General features: G+C 58.0%; 5 protein-coding genes across 5 annotated transcripts; 3 read left to right on the top strand and 2 right to left on the bottom strand.

Annotated features, from left to right (window-relative positions):
• Positions 1–3570: 3570 nt before the first annotated feature.
• On the top strand, positions 3571–5144 carry B0I36DRAFT_373342 (uncharacterized protein; the record flags this gene model as incomplete). Its single annotated transcript, XM_046160186.1, has 4 exons — positions 3571–3697; positions 3767–3937; positions 3999–4114; positions 4191–5144. The coding sequence occupies 4 exons, from the start codon at positions 3571–3573 to the stop codon at positions 5142–5144; spliced, it is 1368 nt and encodes a 455-aa protein (XP_046013508.1).
• A 2903-nt stretch (positions 5145–8047) lies between these two features.
• Positions 8048–9344, top strand: B0I36DRAFT_373341 (uncharacterized protein; the record flags this gene model as incomplete). The annotated part of the gene is made up of 3 exons (XM_046160185.1): positions 8048–8562; positions 8660–8737; positions 8816–9344. The coding sequence occupies 3 exons, from the start codon at positions 8048–8050 to the stop codon at positions 9342–9344; spliced, it is 1122 nt and encodes a 373-aa protein (XP_046013507.1).
• A 1476-nt stretch (positions 9345–10820) lies between these two features.
• Positions 10821–11627, top strand: B0I36DRAFT_347855 (uncharacterized protein; the record flags this gene model as incomplete). The annotated part of the gene is made up of 1 exon (XM_046156620.1): positions 10821–11627. The coding sequence occupies one exon, from the start codon at positions 10821–10823 to the stop codon at positions 11625–11627; it is 807 nt and encodes a 268-aa protein (XP_046013506.1).
• A 138-nt stretch (positions 11628–11765) lies between these two features.
• On the bottom strand, positions 11766–12892 carry B0I36DRAFT_319826 (uncharacterized protein). Its single transcript, XM_046153465.1, has one exon. The coding sequence runs from the start codon at positions 12791–12793 to the stop codon at positions 11957–11959; it is 837 nt and encodes a 278-aa protein (XP_046013505.1). The 5' UTR covers positions 12794–12892; the 3' UTR covers positions 11766–11956.
• Positions 12893–13837: 945 nt separating this feature from the next.
• On the bottom strand, positions 13838–24726 carry B0I36DRAFT_286783 (uncharacterized protein; the record flags this gene model as incomplete). Its single annotated transcript, XM_046151614.1, has 10 exons — positions 13838–14043; positions 14133–16831; positions 16901–17796; positions 18015–19789; positions 20243–22177; positions 22258–23162; positions 23236–23482; positions 23610–23909; positions 23975–24102; positions 24196–24726. 10 exons carry the CDS (start codon positions 24724–24726, stop codon positions 13941–13943), a joined length of 9519 nt encoding a protein of 3172 aa, XP_046013504.1. The 3' UTR covers positions 13838–13940.
• Between the last annotated feature and the right edge of the window lie 561 nt (positions 24727–25287).

Here is a 25287-nt window from a genome sequence, read left to right as displayed (position 1 = left end):
AGGCCGGACCCAACTTTGTCAAAGGCAGACGCCGCAGGGGACTGGATGCAGCGAACAACAGCACGAGCACGCACCTGGGAGCTCACTCAGGTGGTAAAGCCACGTCCCCCGTTCCATCCCGTAGAGCCCTCCATCTTCGACGTAATAAGCTGGAGGGAGGACTGGTAGAAACGCGTGCGTTGTGCGTGCAGCATCTATTTCAGGCTGCTTAGCGCCGCCGTGTCTGGCAGAAGCGCTGCTGTTAGGCCGTGGGTGGCCGATTGGGCGACCAGCTGCGCCTGCTGAAACGCAACCAGCAGGTCCCGTCCTCCCCGGCGTCAAGTGCTGGCCTGCCGCCCACGGGAAAGGGCACGGCCTTGAAACACGAGCGAGGAGGCTGTGCTGCTTGCCGCTTCACATTCACAATGTCGGCGGAGGTAATCAACACAACAAGACAGCTAGCGCGCAGGCGTGACGTCGATGGTGCACTGTGAGGACGGGACTGGGCGCGCTGAAACAGGCCCGGGGCGCGTGCGTGCGTGGCCGGGTCCAATATCGACTCCTGGATATCATCAGCCTGACACTTGGTCGCGGTGCACATTCCACCAGGTAGGCGTGCAAGTGGGTTCTGCACGAGTGGCTAGCCCAACCCCCAAGGTTCTTGCGGAGGCGCAGTCGTTCGCTTGCTGGTGGATGTTGCGACAGCGTGTTGCGCGTCGGCGGGTCGGTGTTGCGGGTACGTGGAGGCGGGCTGCTCATGATCTCTCGTGTTGCGCTCTGGACCTGAGGATTGGGTTGGACGTGCTCGACCAGTAGTGGTCCAGAATCACAGAGAGTCAGAAACAACGGGCCATTGTCTTGCAAATTGCTGTCTGCTGCATAGAGCACTTGTGCCTCGATGGAAAATGCTGGATTGCGCAATCGGAGGCTAATCATCGCTCGGGTCAGGGCTAGGTGCTGCAAGCACTTTGGCCGACCCTGCTTTGGCGGCCGCTATCGCTGTCCAACTCCAAATCGCCCGACGGAGCCTTCCCCGTGTTGCCCTTAGCGTGGCGGGGGCCACCGTCCCCGGGCCAGACGACAAGACTAAAATGGCGACGGCCAAATCTTGCTTGTTAGCGCTGTGTGCGGCTTGATCCATGATGTTGCCCTCTTGCACAAGACTTTTAGCTACGGCCGCTTGACAAAGAGTCTCATGGAAGAACGAACAGCCGACAACCTGGGATGTGGGCAGAGGCTGTCTGTTGTTTGCAGGAACCTTGGAAGAAGCGCAGGTGTCTTTCCTGCTCTGTCCGCTCCACAGCGCCTTCCCCGCCACCAACAAGAAATGGTGTGGTTGCACCTGCCTGCACACCACATTCCATTTCTAGAAGGACGGGGCTGGACACCGTACCATAGTATGTAGCGTACCTCCCCTGTCGTCCCAAACCCCAACCTCAAGGGCCACCTGCATGTGGCTTGTAGACTCGGGGCGAGGCAAAAAAGACAAAGACCAGTGCAGGCTCTTCTCCCCCAAGATAACCGTCAAGCTTCGTTGCCAAGTCTTGCTATCATCCATATCTGCCAGTCCCATACTTGTCGATGGGCATTCTTGGCTGCATGTGCCAAGCCTGCCTGCACCGGACCACGCCGTATGTACCTCGCTGGATATCGCCATCACATCCTGGCTCAAAGATCAGCAAGAGCTCGTGTCTAAATATTGGCCACCGGCTGGCTGGATACCAATAAGCAAGATAAATCGGCCAGAAGCGAGCAGCGGCAAATTTAGCGTGGACATTGCTCATCCTTCAAAGGGCGAGTTGAGTGCGCGCTGATGAACTCGGCGTCAAAGAAGCGCGCACTGGGCCAGCCGTAAGCTGGACGATTGGCTCTCGCACGTCAATCGCAGTCGTGTCTTGTTTCATGGGCCAGCATCACCACGAGTCTTTGGGTGAATGGCTGCCATTTGATCAGTTCACCACAGACCTTGAAGCCAAGTAACAAGTACTCTTTGCATGCGTGAGATGTTAATCCCTTTGATCAGCTTGCGGGCCGATTGCCACCAGCTCGCAATCGTCTCCCCCCTCCAGCGCATGCAGTTGTTTAGAACCACCCCTGCAAACCAACCACCATTGGCTCGGTCGCACAAACCAGTTCTGCTTCCCGGATATTGCACCGATGTTGCGCAGAGAGGTTGTCGCTCGCCGGCTTGGACCAATTTAACCTCTTCATCCTGAGCGTTGCATCGCTTGCAAAGTGTCGCCTGTCGTCATTGTTACACCACATTACAAAGGAGATCGACATTTGTTGTGTCTCTGCTCCATACTTGTATGCAGCTAACCTTTTTCCACAAGACGGTGTAGATCAGTAGTCGTGGTACGCAAGCAAAACAAAACGATGGACCTGGAGTTGTGCCGTTTTTCAAGCAGGCTTTTGAACAATGCATATTATGCCTTGACAAGAATACATGAAGCGATGCTTGATGCAGAGAAGGCGTGGGCATGCAGATTACCACCTTGCGAACATTTTGTACATATCCGTGTGCACCTCTCATTCCCCGGGTCCCTCCCACTCCCTCCCCCTCCCTGTCCCTGGCCTGGTTCACACATGCCTCTTGGCGTGAATTTGCCACATGCCACTCGCTGCGTATCTGAGAATGCAGTCAACAGTAACGCCCACGCCATGCTGGCGACCAAGACGGCCGAGGTGGGTACCAGAAAAGTACGGGCACTGACCCAATCAAATCCCCTACAGAGTGTCCGGACTTTTCTGCTCACAGCCTGACGGCTTCTGTAGCTGGAGGTCCGCTGGAGATGAGCAGTGAAAGATCAATGGCTTGGCTGTATCGGCTCATGCGATCATGCTTCCGATGACCAGCGAACTGTCAGTCGATATCGAGCGGTTGCTGGCTCTCCGCGTGCCGCCAGTCGTGCCACCGGCTAAAGATGTTGGGCCAGCCCCCCCGCAAGACCGGTTGCTCATTGGCTTTGGACGGTGCTCGTTCTGGCCAGGCTGGCTTGCGCAGCCAAGGACAACATCCACCACAGTGGTCCACACCAACAGGCTGGCTGGATGCCCACCGCTGGGGGCCAAGCAGTAGCCCCTGCGTCCAGGCCTCACACCCCTGTCATGGCCGCCGCATTAGCGCGCTCCTGTTCCTTGTCTCGCCTGGTTCAGGGCCTGTCCCAAGGCGCGGCGTCCCTGGAGCTAGCGTGCGCTAACACGGCCTGCAATCTAGCTCAAGGATGGTGTACGGGTGTAACTCCTCCGCATGTGTGCCCCAACCAGCACGCCCGCCACCCTCTCTGATAACAGCATGGGTCACTCCTGCCGACACGACACGGGGTCCTGCTTGACAGCACTTTCCTTACAAGTTCCTTCAGTCTGCTCTTCCATAGTCTCTCGCTCAAACCATCCACTCCACGGTTTACTTCTCCGGCAAACCTCGCAGCGCGTTGATCGCCTCAGTCCTCGTCATCCCCCAAAACTATTACGCTACACTGCAATTGCATCTGCGTTGCGGTCCGACATCGCTACGTCGATATCGCCCTTTGCGCCTGCCATTGATCACGAAACAGCCACCCTCTTGAGACCAGCGACAACACCTTCAACATGAACTTCACCAAAAAGTTCGACCGTGCCTTCCAATGGGCCGGCGAGAAGATGGGCCAGGAGGCCAAGACATGCCATACAGACGACTTCAAGGCGTTGGAGACCGAAATGGCTCTCCGGCACGAGGGTACGTTACAATCCACGCCCCTATCCACTCATACAATGATCTGGCTCTGACTGAGAAGTTGATGAATAGGAATGGAGCGCCTGCAAAAGTCAATGAACACATATGTCAAGCACTTGTCCCGCCGCTGCGACTCGTTCGAGGACAAGGAGAAGGGCTTGCCTGTCAGCTTTCTTGGCCGGACCATGATCGCTCACGGCGAGGACTTCGAGCCCAATTCGGAGTTTGGAAACTGCCTCATCGGTAAGTGGTGCGCGAGAGACTTGAGGAGCCAACCAAAACTGACGCTTGCGACGTCCCACAGCTCTTGGCACTGCCAATGAACGCATCTCGGGCATCCAGGAAGGCTACGTTGCTAACGCCACGTCGTACTGGCTCGAGTCCACGGAGCGGTCTCTAGCCATGATGAAGGAATACCAGGTAAGAACTCTGTGCTCTTCGATAGTACGCGCACTTAAATGTCGGTCGTGCCCATGCTGACCACAATGTTCTACAGAACGCCCGCAAGAAGCTGGAGAACCGCCGCCTCACTTACGATGCCAACACGATCAAGATCCAGAAGGCCAAGCGCGAGGATTTCCGCCTCGAGGAGGAGCTCCGCGCATCCAGAGCCAAGTACGAAGAATCGAGCGAGGATGTGTATCGCAGAATGCAAGACATCAAAGAAGCCGAGGCGGAGAGCACACAGGATCTGACCAGCTTGCTCGATGCACAGCTCGAGTACTACGAGCGTTGTGCCGAGGAGCTACGCCGTGTCCGTCGCGATTGGGTCGGAGGGCAAGGCCACATCTCTAGCGGCGGTCCGAGGTCTCCAGACCACGGCTCGCGCCGCGCCACTCGGAGCAGGAGCAACACGGCGCACTCAATCTCGGAGCGCAACGACCGCACAGAGCGCTGGGCTACGCGTCAGGACATCCACGAGGAGCCCGAGCCCAGGGACGAGCCCGAGCCCCGCCTGCCCATCCGTTCTGGCCGCATCACAAGCAACGGCTCTGCCTCGTCTGAGACCAGCAGCCGCCCGACAATCACTCGTGCTAACACGTACGGGGGCACATTTGAGGGTCCTGCCAGCCGCCAAGGTTACCGCGAGCCTCCGCCGCCCCCAATGCCTCAGAATGGACTGCTGCGCGTCAAGTCTGCCACGCAGCAACCGCCGCCGCCAAATGTCAGCACTCTGCGCAACAACCTGAGACCTGTGAGCCGCGTGTCGACCAACCAGAGCAGCGACGTGTTTGCGGACGACTATGACACGGGCACGAGCACTGGAAGCCCCGACTACGACCGTAGCGAGAGCCCAGCTACCAGCTACGGCAGCTTGAGTCGGACCACGAGCAACACTGGTCTTGCGTCATCCGGTGTTCTGGCCAAGAAGGCCCCGCCACCGCCGCCCAGCCGATCGAAGAAGCCCGCGCCACCCATTCCTGCCCGCAGGGCCGATTCGGCGTACTAGGGGAGCTGAGTTGAGCTGTTCCAGTAGGCCAGCCAGTGTGTCGGAAGTCCCACAGATGCGGCGAACAACGCTGCCACTAATTTGAAGCATGAATGCCTTGCGTGCACATAGAAGTGTTATGATACACACTGGGTTTTCGGGGTTTGTCCCTTGACCCCATTCAGATGAAGCGAGGCGGGCTGTTTTCCTGGTTTGGTTGGCGTTTGGAGTTTTTGTACATTCTTGTTCCCATGGAAAGACAGATATGGGATGTGAAGAGTCACCCTTGGGCGGCATTGCCGAGGCATAGAAAATCCAATTACCGGACAGGTTCCGCATTCCCACAGAATACCGAACATACCATTGAGTGCGTGGCAGACCTTGCTACATCTGACTAACCAGCATAGGGCGCCATTGAAGCCATCAGGGTGTCGCGTGCTCTGACGGAAGACGACGTAAACCCGCCGGTCTTCTTCTGAAGCGGCTGCGAATGATGCCGGACTGGACTGGGCAAGAGCGACAACGAGGCAGGTGCTTAATGCTGGCAATGCGCGCCATTACGAAAAAGAAAGAAACCCTGTCCCCATGGACAAAAGGGCCAAAGGCCAGATGCCATAGGCACGGGTAATCAACAAGAACATGGCGGACAGGTCTAAATTGCCAGGACAGCGATGTGACGTTTCCAAATGGGTTGACAAAGCAAAAAATATGCCCGCAAGTCCGGCGGAGTTGCTGTTATCCCCTGTGGGCTTGGTGAATGTGTGTGTCCACGACTGGGAGTCTTGCAGTGGGGTGGGGAGGAGAGGTTGGCCCGCCGGTGTCCGACTGCCACCTCGGACCACCCGCCGCAGGATCTCAATCTCGCTGTCCGGCCCTTCCTTGGGGGCTGGCGTGTGTGTGCGCTGGGTGGTGCCCCACTGTCTCCCTCTCCCCCGCAAAAGGTCGCCCTGGCAAATGGTGGGATGTTTGTGGTATGACTTGGGGCCCTGCCTCGAGGAGGCGCCGGCCGGCCGGAGAACGGCTGCGACCGGAGGATTTAAGCTGGGCTGGTGGTTCAAGCATCCCGGGTGGGATGGATGCGCGCGCGTGTTGCATGTCCGGGCGCCCGGGGAGCATGGATTTGAGTGAGGCTCTGCCGTGGGTTTTTGGCAACATCTAGCCAATGGGGGATATCTGGCCTGCCTTTTTTCTGCTTTGTTGTCACGCAGTGACATGTTTGTTGTTTGATAGCCACATCCAGGCAGTCTTATCCATTCATAGTGTGTACGAAAAACAAGCAAAATTAGGATAACCTTGGTGTCCGTGACCAGAACAGCTACAATAGACAGAGCAGCCATCCGGTAATGATGAATGATGCATGATGATTGGCGGATCATGGAAATGCCATGTGGGTTCTGGAGTTTTTGGCTTTTTAGACTCGCCTTTCCCTCCAGCGGACTCGCGCGCGCCGCCCAAGTGCCGAGACCTGCTCTCTACGGTGGAGGCTAGAAGGAAGAAAAGGACCTTCTTTCTTCTTCCGGGAACGGGGGAGCTGCCAGGCGGGGACACACACACACACACACACATGGCGCCCTTTTGGATCGACAGGAAGAAACGAGAGCACTGGTGCACTCTCCTTTTTTCTCGTCTCTTGTGTCTGTTTTCCCCCAATGTCTTCTTTTTTGCGTGTCCTTCCATCTCGTCTGGTCTATTTCATGTCCATGCGTGCAGGCCAAGCGCGACAGTGCCGATGCCAAGGCATACCATCTGAGCTAGTCGTGATAGGGACCTGCCTGTCTTGAGCAGCGGGTCCTCGCCAGCACAAAGAAGATCTGCCATGGATCCGCTGGTCAAACTCGCAGGACTGAGGGCAATGCCGAAGGACTCCGCAGCAGCTAAGCAAGCAGGCATACAAGGGGACCAGAAAAAAAGAAATGGGGAACGGGAGAGAGCAGGCAGAGAGCAGCAAAGGATGGATGCGTGTTGCGTGCGTGTCCGTCCTGGGCCGGCAGGGGAGCCCATTCTGGACAGAGTGCCGGGTCCGTCCTCCAGGGTGGTGGTCTCTCTCCGCGTTACGCCCGCCGGGCGGCGGGAGTGCCGTCGTCCCACGACGCAGGCAGGGAGCAGAGGGACCGAACATGTGACAACTTATATATTCTCCGGGCCGCACCTCTGCTGGGCCCGTCGTCCCGTCGTCGTTTCGCCGTCCTGTGTGGCTTTGACCCGACTGATTCAGCATATCTGGACTATTGCCAACGACGCTTCCTGGGAGATCGCCATCTACACGACCGCCTTTGACCAGCCGCCGCCGCCGCCGCCACACAACAAGACAAGCTTATCTCTCTCTGTGCAGATAGCCCGGCACACCTTAAGGTTGTTGCCCCTCACGCTCAACCACCCTCCCCAGCCCAGCCAGCGAAAGACACACTTCAGGCACACCCGCCCGGAGACAGCCGGCCACCGCTACTGCAGCTCTTCGGAGTGTTGTTTTGTTTGTCGCCACTGCGTCACTAGGCCACACCAGCCGCTGCGCTACGCTACTTGGAGGTACCAGACACACCTCAGCTCTTCTCCCACGCCAGTGCACGTGTGACCGCGCCGGCACGCGACTTCAAACGCATCGCACGAGGGGTCCTCGCCGGCCTACTTGCACGTCCTCCCCCTCGCACAGCTGCAACAACCACACGACACGCGCCCCCTCACGGCTGCCGCACGTGGGCTCTGTCACGCGGCTCGTCGTGTCTCTTTTCTCCCTCGCCTCAAGAGTTGCACATAAGGCACACCGTCGTCCCTTTTTGAGGCCATCACCACCGCCACCGCGCATCACCGCCTCATCCCCACCGTGACCCCGCCTCACATACAAACAAACAGACAGACAGTCAGACAGACACATCACACAACACACAATGGGCTCAGCACAGGAGTTTCCCACGGCAGACCTGCCCATGGACCTCCCGATCATCGACCTCGACGTCTACCTGCGCCACGGCGCCGACTCGGACGCCGCCCGTGCCGAGTGCGCAAAGGCTGCCCGCGCCCTCATCACCTACGGCGCCCTCATCCTCCACGACTCGCGCGTCGCCGAGCAGGACAACGTCACCTTCCTCGACCTGCTCGAGGACTACTTTGCCCAGCCCGCCGACGCCCTGCGCGAGGACGAGCGCCCGGACCTTGGCTACCAGGTCGGCGTCACTCTCGAGAACACCGAGAAGCCCAAGTGCGCCGTCGACGAGCCCTGCCTCGACGTCATCGAGCGCCTCGCCCCCAGCGAGCGACCCCTCGACATTGGCGGCCACGAGCCGGACCCCAAATGCCGCTTCTTCTGGAAGATGAGCGAGGTGCCCCCATACGAGACGCAGTTCCCCAGCCTGAACGCGCCAAACGTCATCCCCAGGGCGGAGAATATTCGGGACCGCTGGACACCGGTCATGGAGAAGTGGGGGACGTCGATGAAGAGCGCGTATGTATTTTCCACAAGCTGGGTTCAGTCCGCGGGGTTGGAAATGCTCCCCCGCAGCAACTGAGACATTGACTGATATATCTCTTTCTATATTCAGTGTGACGGGAGTTGCCGAGATGGCTGCAGTTGGCATGGGTCTGCCCGCGACGACTTTCTCAGACGCCGGCAAGTACGGGTAAGCACACACACTCTGCCTCTCTCTGGACTGGAGCAGTAACAAGATTGAACAATCAACTGACACCACACCCAACAGCCCCCATCTCCTGGCCCCCACGGCGTCGGACCTGCAAAAGTACGGCAAGCAGGACACCATCCTGGCCGGGTTCCACACGGACCTCAACTTCCTCACCATCCACGGCCGCTCGCGGTACCCGGGCCTGCACATCTGGGCGCGCAACACGGGCAAGAAGATCCCCGTCAAGATCCCCGAGGGCAACTACCTGCTCGTCCAGGCGGGCAAGCAGATCGAGCACCTGACGGGAGGGCTCGTCAAGGCCGGGTACCACGAGGTCGTGGTCAACGAGAGGACGCTGGCCGTCATCGAGAAGCGCAAGGCCGTATTTCCCGACCGGCCCCTCGTGCGCATCAGCAGCACCTTCTTCTGGCACCTCAGCAGCGACTTTGACCTCGCGCCCATCCCGTCGCTCGTCCAGCAGGCCAAGGCTGTCCGCGCCGAGCAGTTCAACCTCGGCAAGGACGAGGGCGAGGAGGTCGACTACGTGGCCATGAAGGTTGGCCAGCAGGTCCAGAGCGAGCTCAAGCACATTGCGCTGATGACGTGATGTCATTTTCTTTTGTAGTAGGAGAGTTGCCTTGAAATTGGGCATATATGAGGACTTGCCTTCACGCGAGAATGGGCAGTTTATGAACTCTTTTTTAAGCGATGAGCAGCCGAGGGGAGGAGGAGGAATAGCATTTGCCGAGAGCGTTTCCCATCATATATGATATACACATGTTTTTGCTTTTCTTCATTGATCATTCTGGGAGCATAGCTACGCAGAAGCAGTGGACAAAGGAGGAAGAGGGCATCAAGGGTCAAGAGATCAAGAGCTGGAAAAATGAGGCAGGGAGCTCTGCCGCGCACATATAATATAGCCTGATACCAACATTATATGGAGACTGAGAAGAACGGGATGACGAATCACTTTTGAGAAGAAACACGAGAAGCGGCATCATAGCGGAAGCGTGTTTCACATAAACATGAACTCTGGGGACGAAAGTTCAGCTTCTCGTCTCACAACGACTGCTACGAACCTGCCCCCCCCCCCCCCCCCCCCCCGCGCCTTTGATGTCCTAGTATAGGCACGCAAAGTGGGCTATTCTACCTATCTCGTTGTGTCAAGTGTAGTATTGTCTTGCATGGCAGCACAAAGCATGAAGGTCACGTTGATCTATGCCTGTAGGACTGTCTTATTAAATGCTTGTTTCCTGCTAAAAGTCTCATGCACCCATTCTCCATGTTCAGGTCGACCTGCCCGATCCGCAGGCGGGAATCGGACCCCTAATTTTGTCCAGGGCCGACGGAAGCCGCGAGAGGATGGCCCACTATCCTCAGTGCAGCTGCAGCACTATAGCATTGGCGAACTGGTACGTGATACCATTGCATACCTGCGGCCCCTTCTGCCCGTTCCCTTGCCTGACCCTCATTGGTGGGCATGACCTACAACGATCACGGGCGGCGCCGTAGCTCGCGATCCAGACAGACAAAGAAACAACGTCATTGTCGGTGACCAAGCAATACGCCCTGTACACGGACGCAGCTACTTGTTTGTGTTTGCGTGTGAGCTTTAGTGATTGAATCACACCGGAGTCCTCTTGAAAGTTTTCATTATCATCATCACCGTTTCATCCACTGGATTGTTGACCATGACTTCCCGCTAACCACGGAGACTGGCCTGCCACCAAGCACGGCATCGAACTTTGTTGTTGTGCCGGCAATGCAATCCTGCAGAAATGGATGTCTTCAGCGAATCGATACTCCGGCTGAGGCTGTCTCACGAAACGTAGTGGAATGAAACAGGGCATCTATTTCTATTCCTAGATCTCTCATGGTCGAAAAGTGAACATTCATTGTTGCCGTCCTCGTATATAAATGGTCGAGTAGCCTCTTCATTCGTAGTTGAGATATAATCAGAATCGCATTCATCAATCCCATCGCATGTAGCTCACAAAATAGCGAACAACTTGAAGTGGACAACAGAGCTACTCCGAACTACCAAACCAAAGACAAACCATATAACCTCGCGCAGACATCCAGTATGTCTGCCAGACTTCCCACCCCCCTCAAGCACCACCGGCGGGCTGACGCAGCCCCGTTTCCCAATACCGCCCGAGAGCTCTACGTTGAGCTGGCCAGCATGATTGCCCTGCCATGCCCCGAGCCCGTCCTGCCGGGCAGTGTTGCATACAAAATGCAGCGACTTGTGGTGGAGCTCGTCAGTGCGCTGTGTATCAACGCCAAGATGTTCGAGATGTCGCACACAGCGCCAGTGACGACCTGGCCTTCGCCGCCGCCGCTGACGCAAGGCGCAGGTTCTTGCGAACACACCCAGGCTCCTCCCAGCGAGCAATACAAGAACGGAAAATATACCGACATGACCGACGATGAGCTTGACACCATCATGGTCGCCACGGAGAATACCAGGCGTGAACTCCCCGTGCAACCTCTCGCCCACATCCATCGGCTCCACGAGGAATTCACCGTGTCGTGCATCGACCGTGTGGACCATGGCCAGCGGGAGTTCTTCACCGTGGCGCACTTCGTGAACTATCTGTCCGAGTGCTCGCGCGTGCTCTTGAGCTTCAAGGACGCGCTGTGTGACTTCAACGACGTGGCCGGGGAGCTGTACGCCGAGAACAAGCGCCGCAAGACACTCAAACGACGCACCCCGGCTGTCGAGACCGATGCAATTCAGACCACCGGGAGTCTGTGCCCGGCCGAGGAGCAGATGTGCAAGGCGGCGGAAAGGTTGCTCCAGAACAAGAAGGAAGATGCCGATCTACTGGAGCTAACGGAGAAAAGAAAGACGCGAGAGGCCGCCCCTCCCGGCGGCGAGAACCAGTGATCAGCCCAGTGCGGCAAGTGTATCAGAACAAGAATTGCAGGCGTCATCGCAGCAATGCTGAACCTGTAGCACCAACCAAGGCTCAGAAACTGCATCATTGTTGATATCTCCAAGAAGTTGATCTAGGATGACTGAGGGGGCTTTTGGAGTTTTCTTCTTGCTGGCTGTAACCACTTCGTCAACTTGACATACAATCAGCTATGAAGTTGTACTGCCTTGGCGGATGACCATTCGGTGAGCCCAGAGCACAATTGTCCACTTTGGTCGGTGTTACGGACGTTATGCCTATGCCCGTGAACTAAATATGCACATGTAAAAGCCCCAAGCTATCACACATAGAATCCTATGGAGTGCGCGTAACGTTGCACAGGCCCGAGTCGACACCCAAACGATGTCGGCGTACCCGCGTTGCCCGGAGTCACCAAGTCTTGCTCTGATATTGCACCATGTGTATTCACCTCGGTCCCGCGCCTCCGATAATCCACCTTCAGCACCTTTGCAGAATTAAAATGCCCCTCGTCGTCCGGAATCGTATGAAAGAAAGTAACATGGAACAAGTCAAGCGCCGGGTCGACCCGTTCGTCCAGCACCTCGGGCCATATCCTCGAATAGCACGCCTGGATGACCAGCCTGTCGAGCCCGCGGAACCCCACGACCGCCTTGGCGAGCGCGGCATCTCTCGCGAGCTCAACACAGCAGAACGGGGTCGGGTGGCCGCCGTGACGGCCCCAGCGCACCAGGGCCTCCGAGCCTCTGCTGGACTTCTGGAAATACTGGTCGTCATGAAATACGCCGAGACTGCACTGCCGGCGGTAGTGGTCGTGCCTGAACGTGAACTTGAGCCGCCGCAGCTGGGGTGACTTGTCGGCCATGCTTTTCAGCGCGCCCAACCAGCGTCCGTGCTCGCGCGGCCTGGCCGGTGTGAGAATATGGATGTCCATGCTGGTGATGAACTCTAGGGGCGAGGCTAGCTCGGTCGCCATGCCGCTGCTTCCTGCTCCTCCTCCTCCTTCTCCTCTTCCTCTTCCCCCCTTCCGCGTTCGCAGCAGTCCGTCGAGACGCGACAGACTGATATCGGCACCGGCATCCAGACAGACCATCCTGCGCGAGTACACCAGGGGCGCGAACTCGCGAAAAACATGCCTGCACGTGCAGACGAGCTGCATCGCGGGCCGGCCCCGAAGATCAGGGTGCTGCTTCCTGGCGGCCTTGTGCCTGCTTCCGAACCAGGGCTCCACGGCGCGGGCCTGTCGCCGCTGCGCCTGCTGCTGCATGTGCTGTTCCAAGGGGAGCTGCTGGCCGCCGCCGCCGTGGGCATCATCATCGTCATCGTCATCATCGTCGGTGTTGTTATCGTCCTTGCTGCTTCTGGCCGCTGGGGTTATCGTTGTTGCCGTTGGCTCGTCTTGCTGTTGCTGCTGCTGCTGCTTCTGCTTCTGCTTCTGCTTCTGCTTCTGCAGGTGAGACGCGTCCGCTAGGGGCACGAGCTTGAGCCCTTGTGCTCTGTACAGCAAATGCTCGTAGATTTGGTTGCGAATCTCGGGCGGAAGGTCGAGGAAGGACAGCAACCTGCGCGGCTTACGCTCTCTTGCATCTAGCTGGCGCTTGCGAAAGTATCTGGCGGCATCATCGACATGCAGGCTTTCATCGAACAGCCCAGGCAAAGAGTGATGATAGTAGTCATCGTTGTTGTTGTCGTCGTCGGTGTTGCCCCCGCCGTCGGCGACTAGGTCATGCTTGTGCATTTCATCCATTTCGTTCGTTGCCCACTTCACGTGGTTGTGAAATTCTTTGCTAGGTGCAGCCAGGTTTGCTGTCCGGCAGCAGGGTATGCTTCCCCCATCATGTATTGCTTGGTCATTAACTTGAATGAGTCATTGCCTGCGTGCAGGGTTGAATCGGTTGCATCCCCCGTGGCCGGCGGCGACCTTTTGTGCAGAGAGGGGGTTGGCCCCATTCTGTGCCTCACGATAGCGGTCGGTCGGCTTCCTTCAAAGCGTGCCCTGGGGTTCTTTTAGTCAGCAAGCAACTTTGCGTAGCAACCTTGGAACCACTTTACACTTTACTGGACCACTTGACTGGGCCACTAGTGAGCCGTGACTACGAGTACAAGTTCGCATACTACAAATTATAGAGTAGCATATAAAGTTTAAAACTACAAGGAAAAGAAAACGGACGGGTATGTAGTGGCAGCTGTGATCGGGGTTCTACAGTAATACATAACTACATGGGTATAAGTACACAACATCTAGAAGTAGTAGACTCAATCTACGGGGCGAAAATGATAATAAGGCAGCTTAATAAAACCTCTATCTACCCTTTTATAATAATATTCTTGATGATCTGTGCCGCCTCCTCAAGACGACGGGTGAATAGTTTCGTATTACCCGTTGTTCCATCGATAGCGACGTAGATACTAGTTATGAAAATGTAGAATTAGCTCAAGTTTCGAGCATAAAAGAAATTAGAAGAATAGCAAGAAAACCTGGAGAGATATCTGCTTACCTATAATCTCGAGGACTGACGCTGACAAAGAAGCAGTCTGGCGGCTGCACACCGTGTGTCATGTTGGCGCACGCCACGCCGCTGGGGACGTGGTGCATGATAATGCAGGGCCTCTGCCACAGCAGCCCGGGTTCGAAGAGCGCGGCCTTGGGCTCGTCCTTTGGCCATGCGTTGTTGAGAAGCTCGAGAAATCGCAGGTGTGACCGCCCAGCGAGGCAGCGCTGCATGTTGGCGGTAAAGTCGCGGCCCAGACTTAGAAGAGCGGCCTTCTTGTCGGCCAGAGACGAAGTATTTTGCAGCGCGAGCGTGCAGAAGTCGACGGCAGAGGCGGTCGTGGCTTGGAGCATGTCGCTGCGGCCGCGGTGGTACCCAGCCATAGACACGCTTTCCCATACCTGCACACTGCGTCCGTAGTAGAGACGCGCGGCGAGCTGGACGACTGTGTCGAGGATGGACTTAACGGGCATGTTCCACGCCATCAGATCCTGCGTGCCGAATGTGTCGAGCATGTAGTTGGCGTAGTCGGCGCGGGACGTCACGGCGAGGTATCGCTCGCGTAGGACGAGCATCTGGGTGTCGATCTCTTCTGTAGACTTGAAGGCGACCTCGTGCAGGTCGATAGGGCGAGCAACCTCATCACTATCATTCGCGTCTTGCGTCAGCTTCTGAGCTTCGGCAGAGCCTTCGTTAATAGCCTTCTGGATCCATTCGGAAAAGCGCCACGCCGTCATGCCGTCGAGCATTGCGTGCTCGAGGATCACCGTCGACTTGCCGTTGGCCGCGACAACAAGCTGCGTCGTTTTGTCGCTCCACCGGTTGAAGCCGTTGCCGAACCACGCCTGGCGGACCTGCTCTGCATCGGACTCGGGGGCGCCGTCGTCGAGGCACAGCACAAAGCAGGCTGACTCAATGGTCGAGAGATACTCGGCGTTGGCTGGACTATTGGCAATGCTCCCCGCGCGTGTCTTTGCCCACTCGCTGCGTCCATCCACGGTCAGAATGCCCGTCCAGACGTCTGCCCCGTCCCGCGTGGCCTGAAGAATGGCCTCGTACGTGGCTCTAAGCCTGGCCTGTGGGACGGACTGGCCATGCTTGTCCTCGACCGAGACCTTGAATACACGGCCCTTGCTGAGCACCGCAACGTGCCTCGAGGCGAAGTCGGGCCCGTCATACAGGCGCATTTGGTCGACCTCGCGGCCAGGCTCCCGGACGGCATCAAACAGCCACCGCAGCGACGAGTTGCACGTCGGTTTGCCAAAAAACCACTGGGGCTTAACATCGTGGTTGATGATCTGGGCTCGGAACTCGACTAGCGCCCGCGTGAGGAGCGCGGCGCGTTCGGCTTGGGAGTGCTGCCGGTCGTCGTCGCCAACGCTGTCCGCGTGGCCGCCGACGAAGCTCGAGTAGGGCGCCATGGGCTCCCGGCGCTGCAGATACAGTGCGTTCGCGACCAGATCTGCCGACCAGTTGTCCACGGCCGGGTCGTCATGAGAATCGCGGAACTGGGCATGGATGCTGCGGGCATGGCCGCCGGGCTGGCGGAGCTGCTCAACGCCCTGCTCTAGTTTGAGGCGGGTTGGGCCGTCGAGCAAGTGGGCGTTATTGGAGAGGACGTAGTCGAGCACGTCGTCGAGATCAGGCAGGGGCTGCTTGGAGACATGCGCAGAGTGTCTGCAGCAGCTGAAGCTGTGGCTCGTTTGGACCTTTTTGGTGCTGTTGGCGTCAGGAATGCCACTCTGGATGCCATTCGTGCCCTTCACCTTGTGATCGTGTCCATTCAGGCTCGGTCCGGCTGTGTCCAGGTCCGTGTCTGCCACGATGGCCGCCTTGGGAGCAGTTGATGCTCGTGTCTTGTCACTGATAAACTTGGATCGTCCAGCCAAGAGACTCGCCAGTGCGTTGATGCTCAGTGCCCCCGCAATTTCGGAAGCCTGCACAGGAGCCTGGAAGGTCCTGGAGAGCCAGTTCTTTAGCTCGATCAACACGAGCGAGTCGAGGGCCAGCTGCACAATTGGCACGTCGACAGGTACCTCGACATCGAGAAAGGCGGAAAACCTGGCTGCCGTGGCTGCCGCGATGATCTCAGATGCTGCCTCAAGTGTCTTGGCGCGCGCGACCAGCTTGCCCGGATCCTGCTGTGCCTTTTTCTGATCTCGGTGGGCTGCACCGTCCTGGCCATCTTTACTCGCGTCTGCCTCTGGCAGCAGCTTGAAGATGGGACTCACGACGCGTGCCGATGAAGAAACGCCCTGCATCGTCTTGATCGTGTCCTTGGAAATGCCCGCGATGCTGTGTGAGAAGTCATCGCACACCGCGAGCGGGCTCATGGCGTACTCGAGCAGCAGCATCACCTCGCTAAAAGTCATGAAGAGGATGTTGAGCTTCTGCAGCTCGGCGCCTTTCTGCGGCAGGCTTGCGATGTGGCGAGAGCCAGCCACGGCGCCAATGTCGAGCGAGACGTAGCGGGTCCTAGACCCAGCATTGGCGTTCTGGGCGTCTGCAAAGGCGTCCTGGAATGTGTTGCCTGCCGCGTAGTTGCTCTGCCCCTTGTTGCCGATGATGCCGGTCGACGACGAGAGGAGGATCATAAAGTCAAGCATGTCAGAGGCAAACGCGTCGTGCAAGTTAAGCGTGCCGTGGACCTTGGGCCGCACGGCCATCATGTACTCGTCGTGCGTCATGAGCTCGATGGGGCGGTCCTTGCGAAGAGTCAGCATGTCGCCTGCCGGCTGCAATGTCTTGTCGGATAAGTGCATTTAGTTGCTTACCGCAAGGGCCAGGCCAGAGTGGATAACACCACGAACAGGCCAAAGATCAGTCTTGAGCCTCTCCGCAAGAGCCCTGACATTGCCAGCATCACTGACATCACAACGGACTGACTGGAGGTGGCAACTGTTTCCTGCAGCCGCCATCTCGGCTTTGAACTCTGCAAGTGTGGCCTCGTCTGGCAGGCTCCTCGACATGGTAACGACACAGCCAGCTCCGTTGCGTGCGAGAAGCAAGCACGCTCGCCGGCCAAGATCGCCAAGCCCACCTATAACAACGTATGTCCCCTTGCTGTTCAGTCTCAGGGCTGGCGGAGGGCCGACGGTAGCCTTGACCTGCTCGTCTTCGTCGGCAACCAGAACGATCTTGCCCACGTGGTCGCGGTTGGCCATCATCCGAAACGCCTCTTCTACCCTGCTCATGGGAAGAGTAGTGACGGGGGCCACGGCTCGGAGGTGGCCGCTCTCAAAGAGCGCGAATACCTGCTTGAGAGCGTTGCCCACGACACGCGGGCGTTTGTGAAGTATCAACATCATATCTACAGCGGCAAATATGATGCCCCTATCAAAGGAAGCCATTCCGAGGTGATTCTTCTTGTATATGTCGGCTTTGCCTATCTCGATGAACCTGCCGAAGGCCCCGAGGCACTCGACGCTGGCCCGCAGCTGCTCGCCTGCAAGGGAGTTGAGGACCACGTCGACACCCCTGCCACCGGTTTGGTGCAGGATGCGGTGCTTGAAATTGTCCGAGCCGGACGACAAGACATGGCTTGCGGGAATACCGTAGGTTTCCATGACCAATTGCCGCTTGGAAGCCTTTCCCACCGTGGTGAATATTTCGGCGCCAAGGTACTGAGCTATTTGGATTGCTGCTTGGCCGACACCGCCGGAGCCCGAGTCTGCTTCATTTGTTAGTGTACAAATGATGCCATCCAGGAAAACTCGCTTCAGGGGATCATGTCTAGAGGCATAATACGGTAGAAAAGCACAGCTGGAGCAAGATAGTATGGGTGACGGGTCACATGTCATGAATCAGAACGTACTATTGTAATGAGACGTTAGTAGGGATCCCTCGAAAAGAAGTTCAAGCTCAATGTCAGCGCAGCGGGAGTGTCACATGCTACATACCGGATAAGAACAGATTCGCCCTTCTGCAGCCTGCCCATAGTCACCAGGCCGTACCACGCTGTGGCGAAGATCAATGTCGAGGCAGCACCCTCAACGAACCCCAAACGGTCAGGCAGTTTGTGCGCCCCGAGCCCATCGAGGCGGGGGCAGTTGGCCATCAGCTCTGCGCCAAATCCGCTCACCCTGTCGCCGACCGCGTATCGGCCAATCATGTCGGAGCCGACCTCGGTGACAACGCCGGCGTGCTCGCCAGCCATGACGGTGCCCGGCGGTGCCTGGCCCATGGCTACGAAGATGTCCTTGAAGTTGAGGCCGCTGGCGTGCGGCCGGATCTGGATCTGGTGAGGCGCGAGGGGCTTTGCCATAGTGTTTGTGTCGTCTACAAAGCGCAGCGTGTTGAGCAATCCGGGCACCTCGGGCTCCAGGAGCATGGGCCGACCTGAGTCGTGGAAGCGGTGCTTGGTGGTGCAGTTGCCCGCGTCTGCCCGCCTGCTCGCTGCCCAGGCGTTGAACTTGTCGTCCACCCGCAGGCGAGGGACCAGGACGGCATTGTCGGCACAGTGCTCGTCTGCGCGGCCGATGGCGAACTCAAGCTCGTCGCTCTCGAGGAATTCTGCGCTTGGCCAGAAGCTTTTCTGTGTGATCTGGGCCAATTTGTGGGCTACCGAGAAAAGCCTACGCGCGTCATAGCTGCGACTCAGCAATCCCCGAACGTCCACCGTCACGATCTTGATGGACGAGTTCTCATTGCGGATCACGCGGGTGAAGCCGTTGACCATGCCCTTCATCTCGGCTGCGTTGATTGATTTGATGCTCTCCTGGTATGTTACCCAAACCACACTCTTGGCGGTGGTGACAAGACGACGGATTGCGTCGAAGGTCGATGGGCTGGGCTCCTTGAGCAGCGGCTGCTCGACGTGGTCAAGCAGCAGATACGAAGCTCCTTCATCGATGGAGGCGCTGCCAAGGTTTGCCACCTCGACCTGAGCCCCCTCTGCCCTGAGAGCCTGGCTGATTGCGCCGGCGACCTGGGTGGTGCCTTCAGTTTTGCTCCCCACGAGTATGGAGATGACTCGCTGCTGTGGCTCAGTGGTGACAGCAGGCCCGACAGCCCTGCACACCATAGTCGTGACGACTGCCGTGGCATCCTGGATATTGGGGGCCGCAATGGCCACGCCCGCAAACCCATTGTTCTTGACCACTTGATCCCAGGACGGCACGGACACGGTGGGCGTGTTCTCCCGCCCGTCCTCGCTTATCCACCAGCCGGGCAGCGTGCCGAACGTCGCATTCATGCCGAGCGTGAGCCGGGTGATCTCGAGCAGGATCATGCGGCCGCCGGGCTTGAGCAGCTTGCGGCAGTGTGCCACCGTCTCGTCAAGCCGCGGGGTTGCATGGAGGACATTGGCCGCGACGACGAGATCGAACTGGCCCTCGCCAAACTCGCCCTGGCCGAGCGGGTCCCTCGTGATGTCGAGCGGCCGGAAGTCCATCTTGTGCGCCCACCGCCGGAACTTGTCGCGAGCCTTCTCGAAGAACCCCACCGACACGTCCGTGTAGCAGTACCGCTCGAACAGAAATCCGGTCTGGCTATCCTTGATCTGTCCGTCGTCATCGTCGTCGTTGCCGCCACCGAGTGCCTGCAGGAGTGGGAGCGTCGCGCCACCCGTCCCGGCGCCGATCTCGAGGATCCGCATGGCCGGGTTTTTGAGTGCGAGGAGCCGCACGTACGCAGCCATCTGCATGTTGCTGGACGCCATTAGGCTGCCAGCGTAGAAGCGATCGAGCAGATCGTCGTCGCGGAACATAAGCGTCAGCGACGAGACTCGACCCGTCAATATCCCGGGCATCTGCGACCCGATCCGCTCGATGAGGGAGCCCGTCGGGCCCGTCTGGGCGCTCTGGCGCAGAATCCAGGCGTGCCTGCTCCGGCGCTGCTCGGGCTCGTCGAGCGGTAGCGACGGCATGTCCACTTCCGGGATCAGAGGGATCATGTGCCTGTTCTCGGGCTGCATCAGGGCGCGCATCCATGTCCACAACTTAGGCAGGTGCGGCAGCGTGCTATCGACCGCGAGCCCCTCGTCTGCCATTTGGGAGACGGCACGTTCAAGGTAAATGTAGGCGGCCGACTCGTTGAGGAACAGCGTCTCTGCCTGGCTGTAAGCTGGAGAATAACCCAGACTAAAGAGGCCCCGCTGCGCGAGGTAGCTGTCGAACTCGTCCCGGGTCATCAGGTCGACATCGGGCGCCCACTGCATCCGGTACGTCATGCTCCGCGAGAAGGGTGCCTCGTGTCCGTCTCCAGGCTGACCCTGGAGCTTGGCCTCGCCGACGGCGTGCATGCGCCAGCCCGCGAGCTTGACGACGGGCTTCGCGGTGCCACTCTCGTCTTGCTGGTATACGCGGGTCACGCCAGAGGCTGTCCGGGCAGTCTTGCTGGTGATCTGCGCGGCGACGGACAGCCGCGTGCCCGGTTCGCTGCTGACGCTGGCTGAGATGGTCATTTCGTCAATGGCCGCCGCGACAAAGGGCTGGTTCCCGCAGTGGCGCTGGTAAAGGGCGCACGCCGAGTGGGTGAGGGCGTCGAGGGCTGCCGGGTGTATCAGGTGAGGGCGCTGGAACTGGGCCGGCATGACTCTGGCAATGTCAGGGATCACGACCTCGCTCGATGCCTCGTGGTCGCCCAGGACAAGCTCTATCATGGAGCTGAAGGTCGGGCCAAAGAAGTTGCCGGACAATGCCAGCGCCTTGTAGAAATCGGCTGGATCGCAGGCATCGGTGATTCGGGACCGGATCTGGTCGAGCATCTCGACCTCTGCCGATGCGGTGCTGGCAAAGTCGACCTCAAAGTCCGTGCCGGCTCGCTGCATCCGCGCGCTGATTCGTCCGGTGCAGTGCTCTATCCAGAGCGCGGTAGCCGGGTCGAACGAAGAGATGCGGACTACCTGCCAAGGCACGAGGCCCTTGTTGGCCTCGCCAGGGGCGCCCGTCTCCTCGGGGCTTAGCGTGAGCTGTACCTCGACTGGCTGCTGTTGCTCATCGCCATCCGTTCGGCCTACGACTAGCGGCTTTATGAATTTGAGGTCGCGCAGCAGGAACTCGCTAACGAAGCCAGGTATGCCACGCAGCTCGAAGACCTGCTTGAGCGCCTCGACAGCCATGCAGACGTAGCCCATGCCGGGATACAGGATGAAGCCATCCACAACGTGGTCGCGGATCCAGGGCAGCGACTCGCAGTCGATATAGTGCCGCCACCGGGGCATGCCAGAGTCGGCACCGACATCGAGGACACCGAGCAGGTCGTGGTGTGGGAACTTGCGAAACCGGTGCTCCCGGCTCAGGCGCGCCTCGTGCCAATATGTAGACGTGTGGTCCCACGCATAAGGCGGGAGGTCCGTGAGGACACGAGGCTGGCCTGGCGAGGATGATGGGTATGGCCACAGACGGCCCACCGCAGCCATGTCCAATGTGCTGCTCCCCGCCTCAAAGAGCTTGGCCAACATTTCCAGTGTTGATTGGAGAGCGTCCTGCTTCCGTACCAAAGGTGACACATACACATGCTTGAACCTAGAGCCTGGCATGTCGTTGAGAATTTGTCGGGCCGGACCCTTGAGCGCTGCATGGGGTCCCACCTCGATGAACACGTTGGCACGAGATCGTCCCTCACCAGTGGCAGACTGGATAATGTCTGCGGCGGCCATGGCCACGGCTTTCTGGAACTGCACTGGTGAGACCAGATTCTGGACCCAGTACGCAGCGCCAAAGCCATCCATCTTGCGCTCGCCGCTCACAGACGAGAAAAAGGCTGTACCCTCCCGCACCAGACCATGCTCAACAACGCCTTCGAGCGACTTCAGATATCTGTCAGCGACGGCGAGCATATGTGGCGAGTGGTACGCCGTGTCGACCTTGAGCTTTCGATTGAAGATGCCCTTCTCTGTGAGCACACGGGCCAGGGCGTCAATGGCTGCCTCGTCTCCTGACACCGTTGTGCTCTCGGGGCTGTTGATGCAGGCAGTCACTAGCTTGCCCTCCCCAGCCAGCTTGACATATGGGCGGACCTCGTTCTCGCCGAGACCGACGGACAGCATCGAACCTTTGCACGTATTTGTATCCCTGGCCATCTTTGAGACGATCCCCCGTTCGTAGGATCTGCAGAAAAAGAGCTTATGTCAGTCCACTGCCGTCCTCCAATCCGTTCTGGCTCAGCTTTTATGGAAACCATTACTCACATTCTCAACCCAGCGTGGTGCGTCAGAGCTCCCGCGGCGTATGCGGCAGCGATCTCACCAGAGCTGTGCCCGCACACACGCTGGGCTCGTACCGACAGACTGTCGAAGAGGTCGACGAGGGCGATTTGGATCGCCGTCGTGGCAGGCTGTGAGAGTTCGCTCTCGTTCAGGTGTGATTCCTCCTCGTCCTTGAGCAGCTCGTCGACCAGGTTCCAGGCACATCCCCAGTCGAGGAGTAGTTGCGCTGACTGCGTGATCGACGTTTGAAACCGCCCAGATAGTTGCAGCAGCTCGCGTCCCATGGCGTGCCATTGTGCGCCTTGGCCTGTGAAGACGTAGGTCACGGTTGGCTGGACTGCCGGGGCCTGGACGGGCTTGATCTGTGCGAGTTGTTCGATGAGCGATTCGGCATCAGCTGCTAGGATGGCACTGCGCCATTGATACCTCGATCTGCGAACGTTGAGTGTGTATGCTAGGTCGCGAAGTTTGGCTCTGTGCAAGGGCCTCCTGGATAGCCAGTCTGCGAGCCTTGTAGCCATGTCGCCAAGTGACACTTCTGAGGCAGCAGATAGCACAAAGAGCTGCACCGCTGTCGCTGGGTATTCTAGAGCTCCTATAGCAGCCACTGCTGCGTGGTGAGTGATGCCATCGGTCTGCTCGAGTACATTATCAGGCTCAGTGTTAGCATCCAAGCTGTCATGACCCTTGCTGTGATCAAGGCCGTTCGCGTGTACATTCAGACCATTCTGGACCAACGGAAATCTGTTCAGCGTGTCAAAATCTGCAGCGTCCGCCGTCGTCAGGATAACGTGGGCATTGGTTCCCCCGTAGCCGAAGCCATTGACGGAAACCCTGCGCGGCCCCTGGTAGGATGGCGCTGTCAATGCAACCCCCGATGTCGGGAGCTGTTCACAGGTACACTTGCATTAGCACAACCTCTTGGGGATGAGATGCTGTTTGTGGCAGTTGGGTACCGACCTCCAGCGAACCGCCCATGAACTTAGCAATGGAGGATTTGACGACGTCGAGGTTGATGTTCGCAGGGACGTGGCTGTTCTTCAAGACCATGACCGCTTTGATCAGTGCCGAGACACCGCTTGCGCATCCAAGGTGTCCAATGTTTGCCTTGACGGAACCCACACGGACATTGTGCTCCCTCCTGGTGCCCTTGCAGAAGACTTCGTGGATGGAGCTGATTTCCTCCCGGTCACCTATTATTATTTCACTGTCAGATGGTCCTCTGCCCAAGCATGCCACGAGCTTGTGCAGGACGGTCGACAAGCCTACCTGCTTTAGTCCCCTGGCAAATGCGTCACATTAACAATTGTTCGAGAAGTCCAACACAGATGTACAGGGCTTCACTCACAGTGCCATGTGCCTCAATGTAGAGAGTTTCAGCTGGGTCGAGGCCAGCAGCAGCGTACACCGACTTTGCAAGAGCTATCTGGGCCTCGCTGCTCGGTAGGGTGATTCCGGCCGTTCTGCCGTCCTGGTTGATGCCAGTATTCGCTATGACTGCGTGGATCGTGTCATTGTCACGCCTGGCATAGTCGAGGCGCTTCAAGACGACGATGCCGCATCCTTCGCCACGGCCATATCCACTTCCCCTTTCGTCCCAGACATAGCTTTTCCCATTTGGGTTTACCATTCCGCTAAGGAGAGCAAGTCAGCAGAAACTAACACCTAGTAGCACAATGTTCATCAAGAGAAGACTTACGTGATCTGGCTCATATATATGCTCTGATCAGGATGTATCATGAGCTGACAGGCGCCTGCGATTGCCATACTGGTCTCACCGCATCGGATGCTCTGGCATGCCTGGTGTATAGCAACCATGCTGCCTGACTAGCGGTCGTTATCTTATCGTCAGCGAGATCTGATCGAGAATGGGGTCATGGAAGCGTGGGAATCCTGGTTCCCAGCTTCAGGAAGACTCACACATCCTGTGTCCAGCGTGAAAGATGGGCCCTTCAGGTCGAGGTAGTAGGAGATGTTGTTCGCGAGCAGCGCGCTTCCGTTGCCTAGGATGTGCAGCTTGTGCGCGTTCTGCACATCCTTTGACATCATCCTGTCATAGTCCCTATTAAACTCACCAACGAATACCGCCGTATCAGAACCCCTAACGTCCTCGAGTCGCATTCCCGCGTTCTCGAGCGCCTCGTATACAACCTCGAGCAGCACCCGCTGCTGCGGATCCATGCCGTGCGCATCCCTGGGCGGAACACGAAAAAACCTTGCATCAAAGGCGGAGATGTCCTCCTGTAGAAAGTATCCGCTCTTAAAGGGGAGAGACTCACGAGCATCAGAGCTGGGGTGGTAAAATGCCTCGGCGTTCCATCTCGTAGGGGGGACAGGACCGTGGCCGCTACCACCTGCCTCGAGCAGATCCCAGAGCTTCTCAGGACTGCTGGCACCGCCGGGCAGGCGACAGGCCATGCCCACAATGGCTATTGGGACTGGGCGCTCCATCCTGCCGGAAGTCGTTACGTGTGGCTGTATCGGACGCGAGGAAAGGACTCTGATGACGGGTTTGCCCGCTTTGTAAACCGGTCACGGACAGATTCAGCTCCGTCGATGGTCGAGCGATCACGCCCGGACCTTGGAATATTGCTACATTTTCTATCGGGCCATGAGTACCCTTGCATGGTGTACTGACTCGGAAGCACGGCGCCTTTACTCCACGTATCAGACTCAACAGTGACAATTCTGTCAAGGACAGAGCTGTTCAGGTCTCATGCGGCCAAGGCGCAAATTCTTGATACGTGCCGAAAATGGAACAACGTTACTCGGGGAACCAAGCACAAAATGGCATCCATGTGTACAGAACAATGTGTGCCTCATTGCCCATGAGAGCAGAGCGGAGAACCTGGACCCTGTGATTCAGGGGGGCGGAATTCGCGACCAAGTGCGCGGGACAGAATCCACGCCCTATAAGCGGACGTCTATACGTCACATCAGTTATGTCGGCTGCCGATTGGCTCGCTGGTGGCTGGCTGCACATGGTCCTACTGCAGTACCAGTGCGAGAAGG

This window comes from Microdochium trichocladiopsis (assembly GCF_020744255.1).
Source record: "Microdochium trichocladiopsis strain MPI-CAGE-CH-0230 chromosome Unknown B0I36scaffold_4, whole genome shotgun sequence".
In the NCBI taxonomy this organism is placed as follows: domain Eukaryota; kingdom Fungi; phylum Ascomycota; class Sordariomycetes; order Xylariales; family Microdochiaceae; genus Microdochium; species Microdochium trichocladiopsis.
Note: the sequence above shows the minus strand (reverse complement) of the source record. Positions and strands in the feature narration are given on the sequence as shown.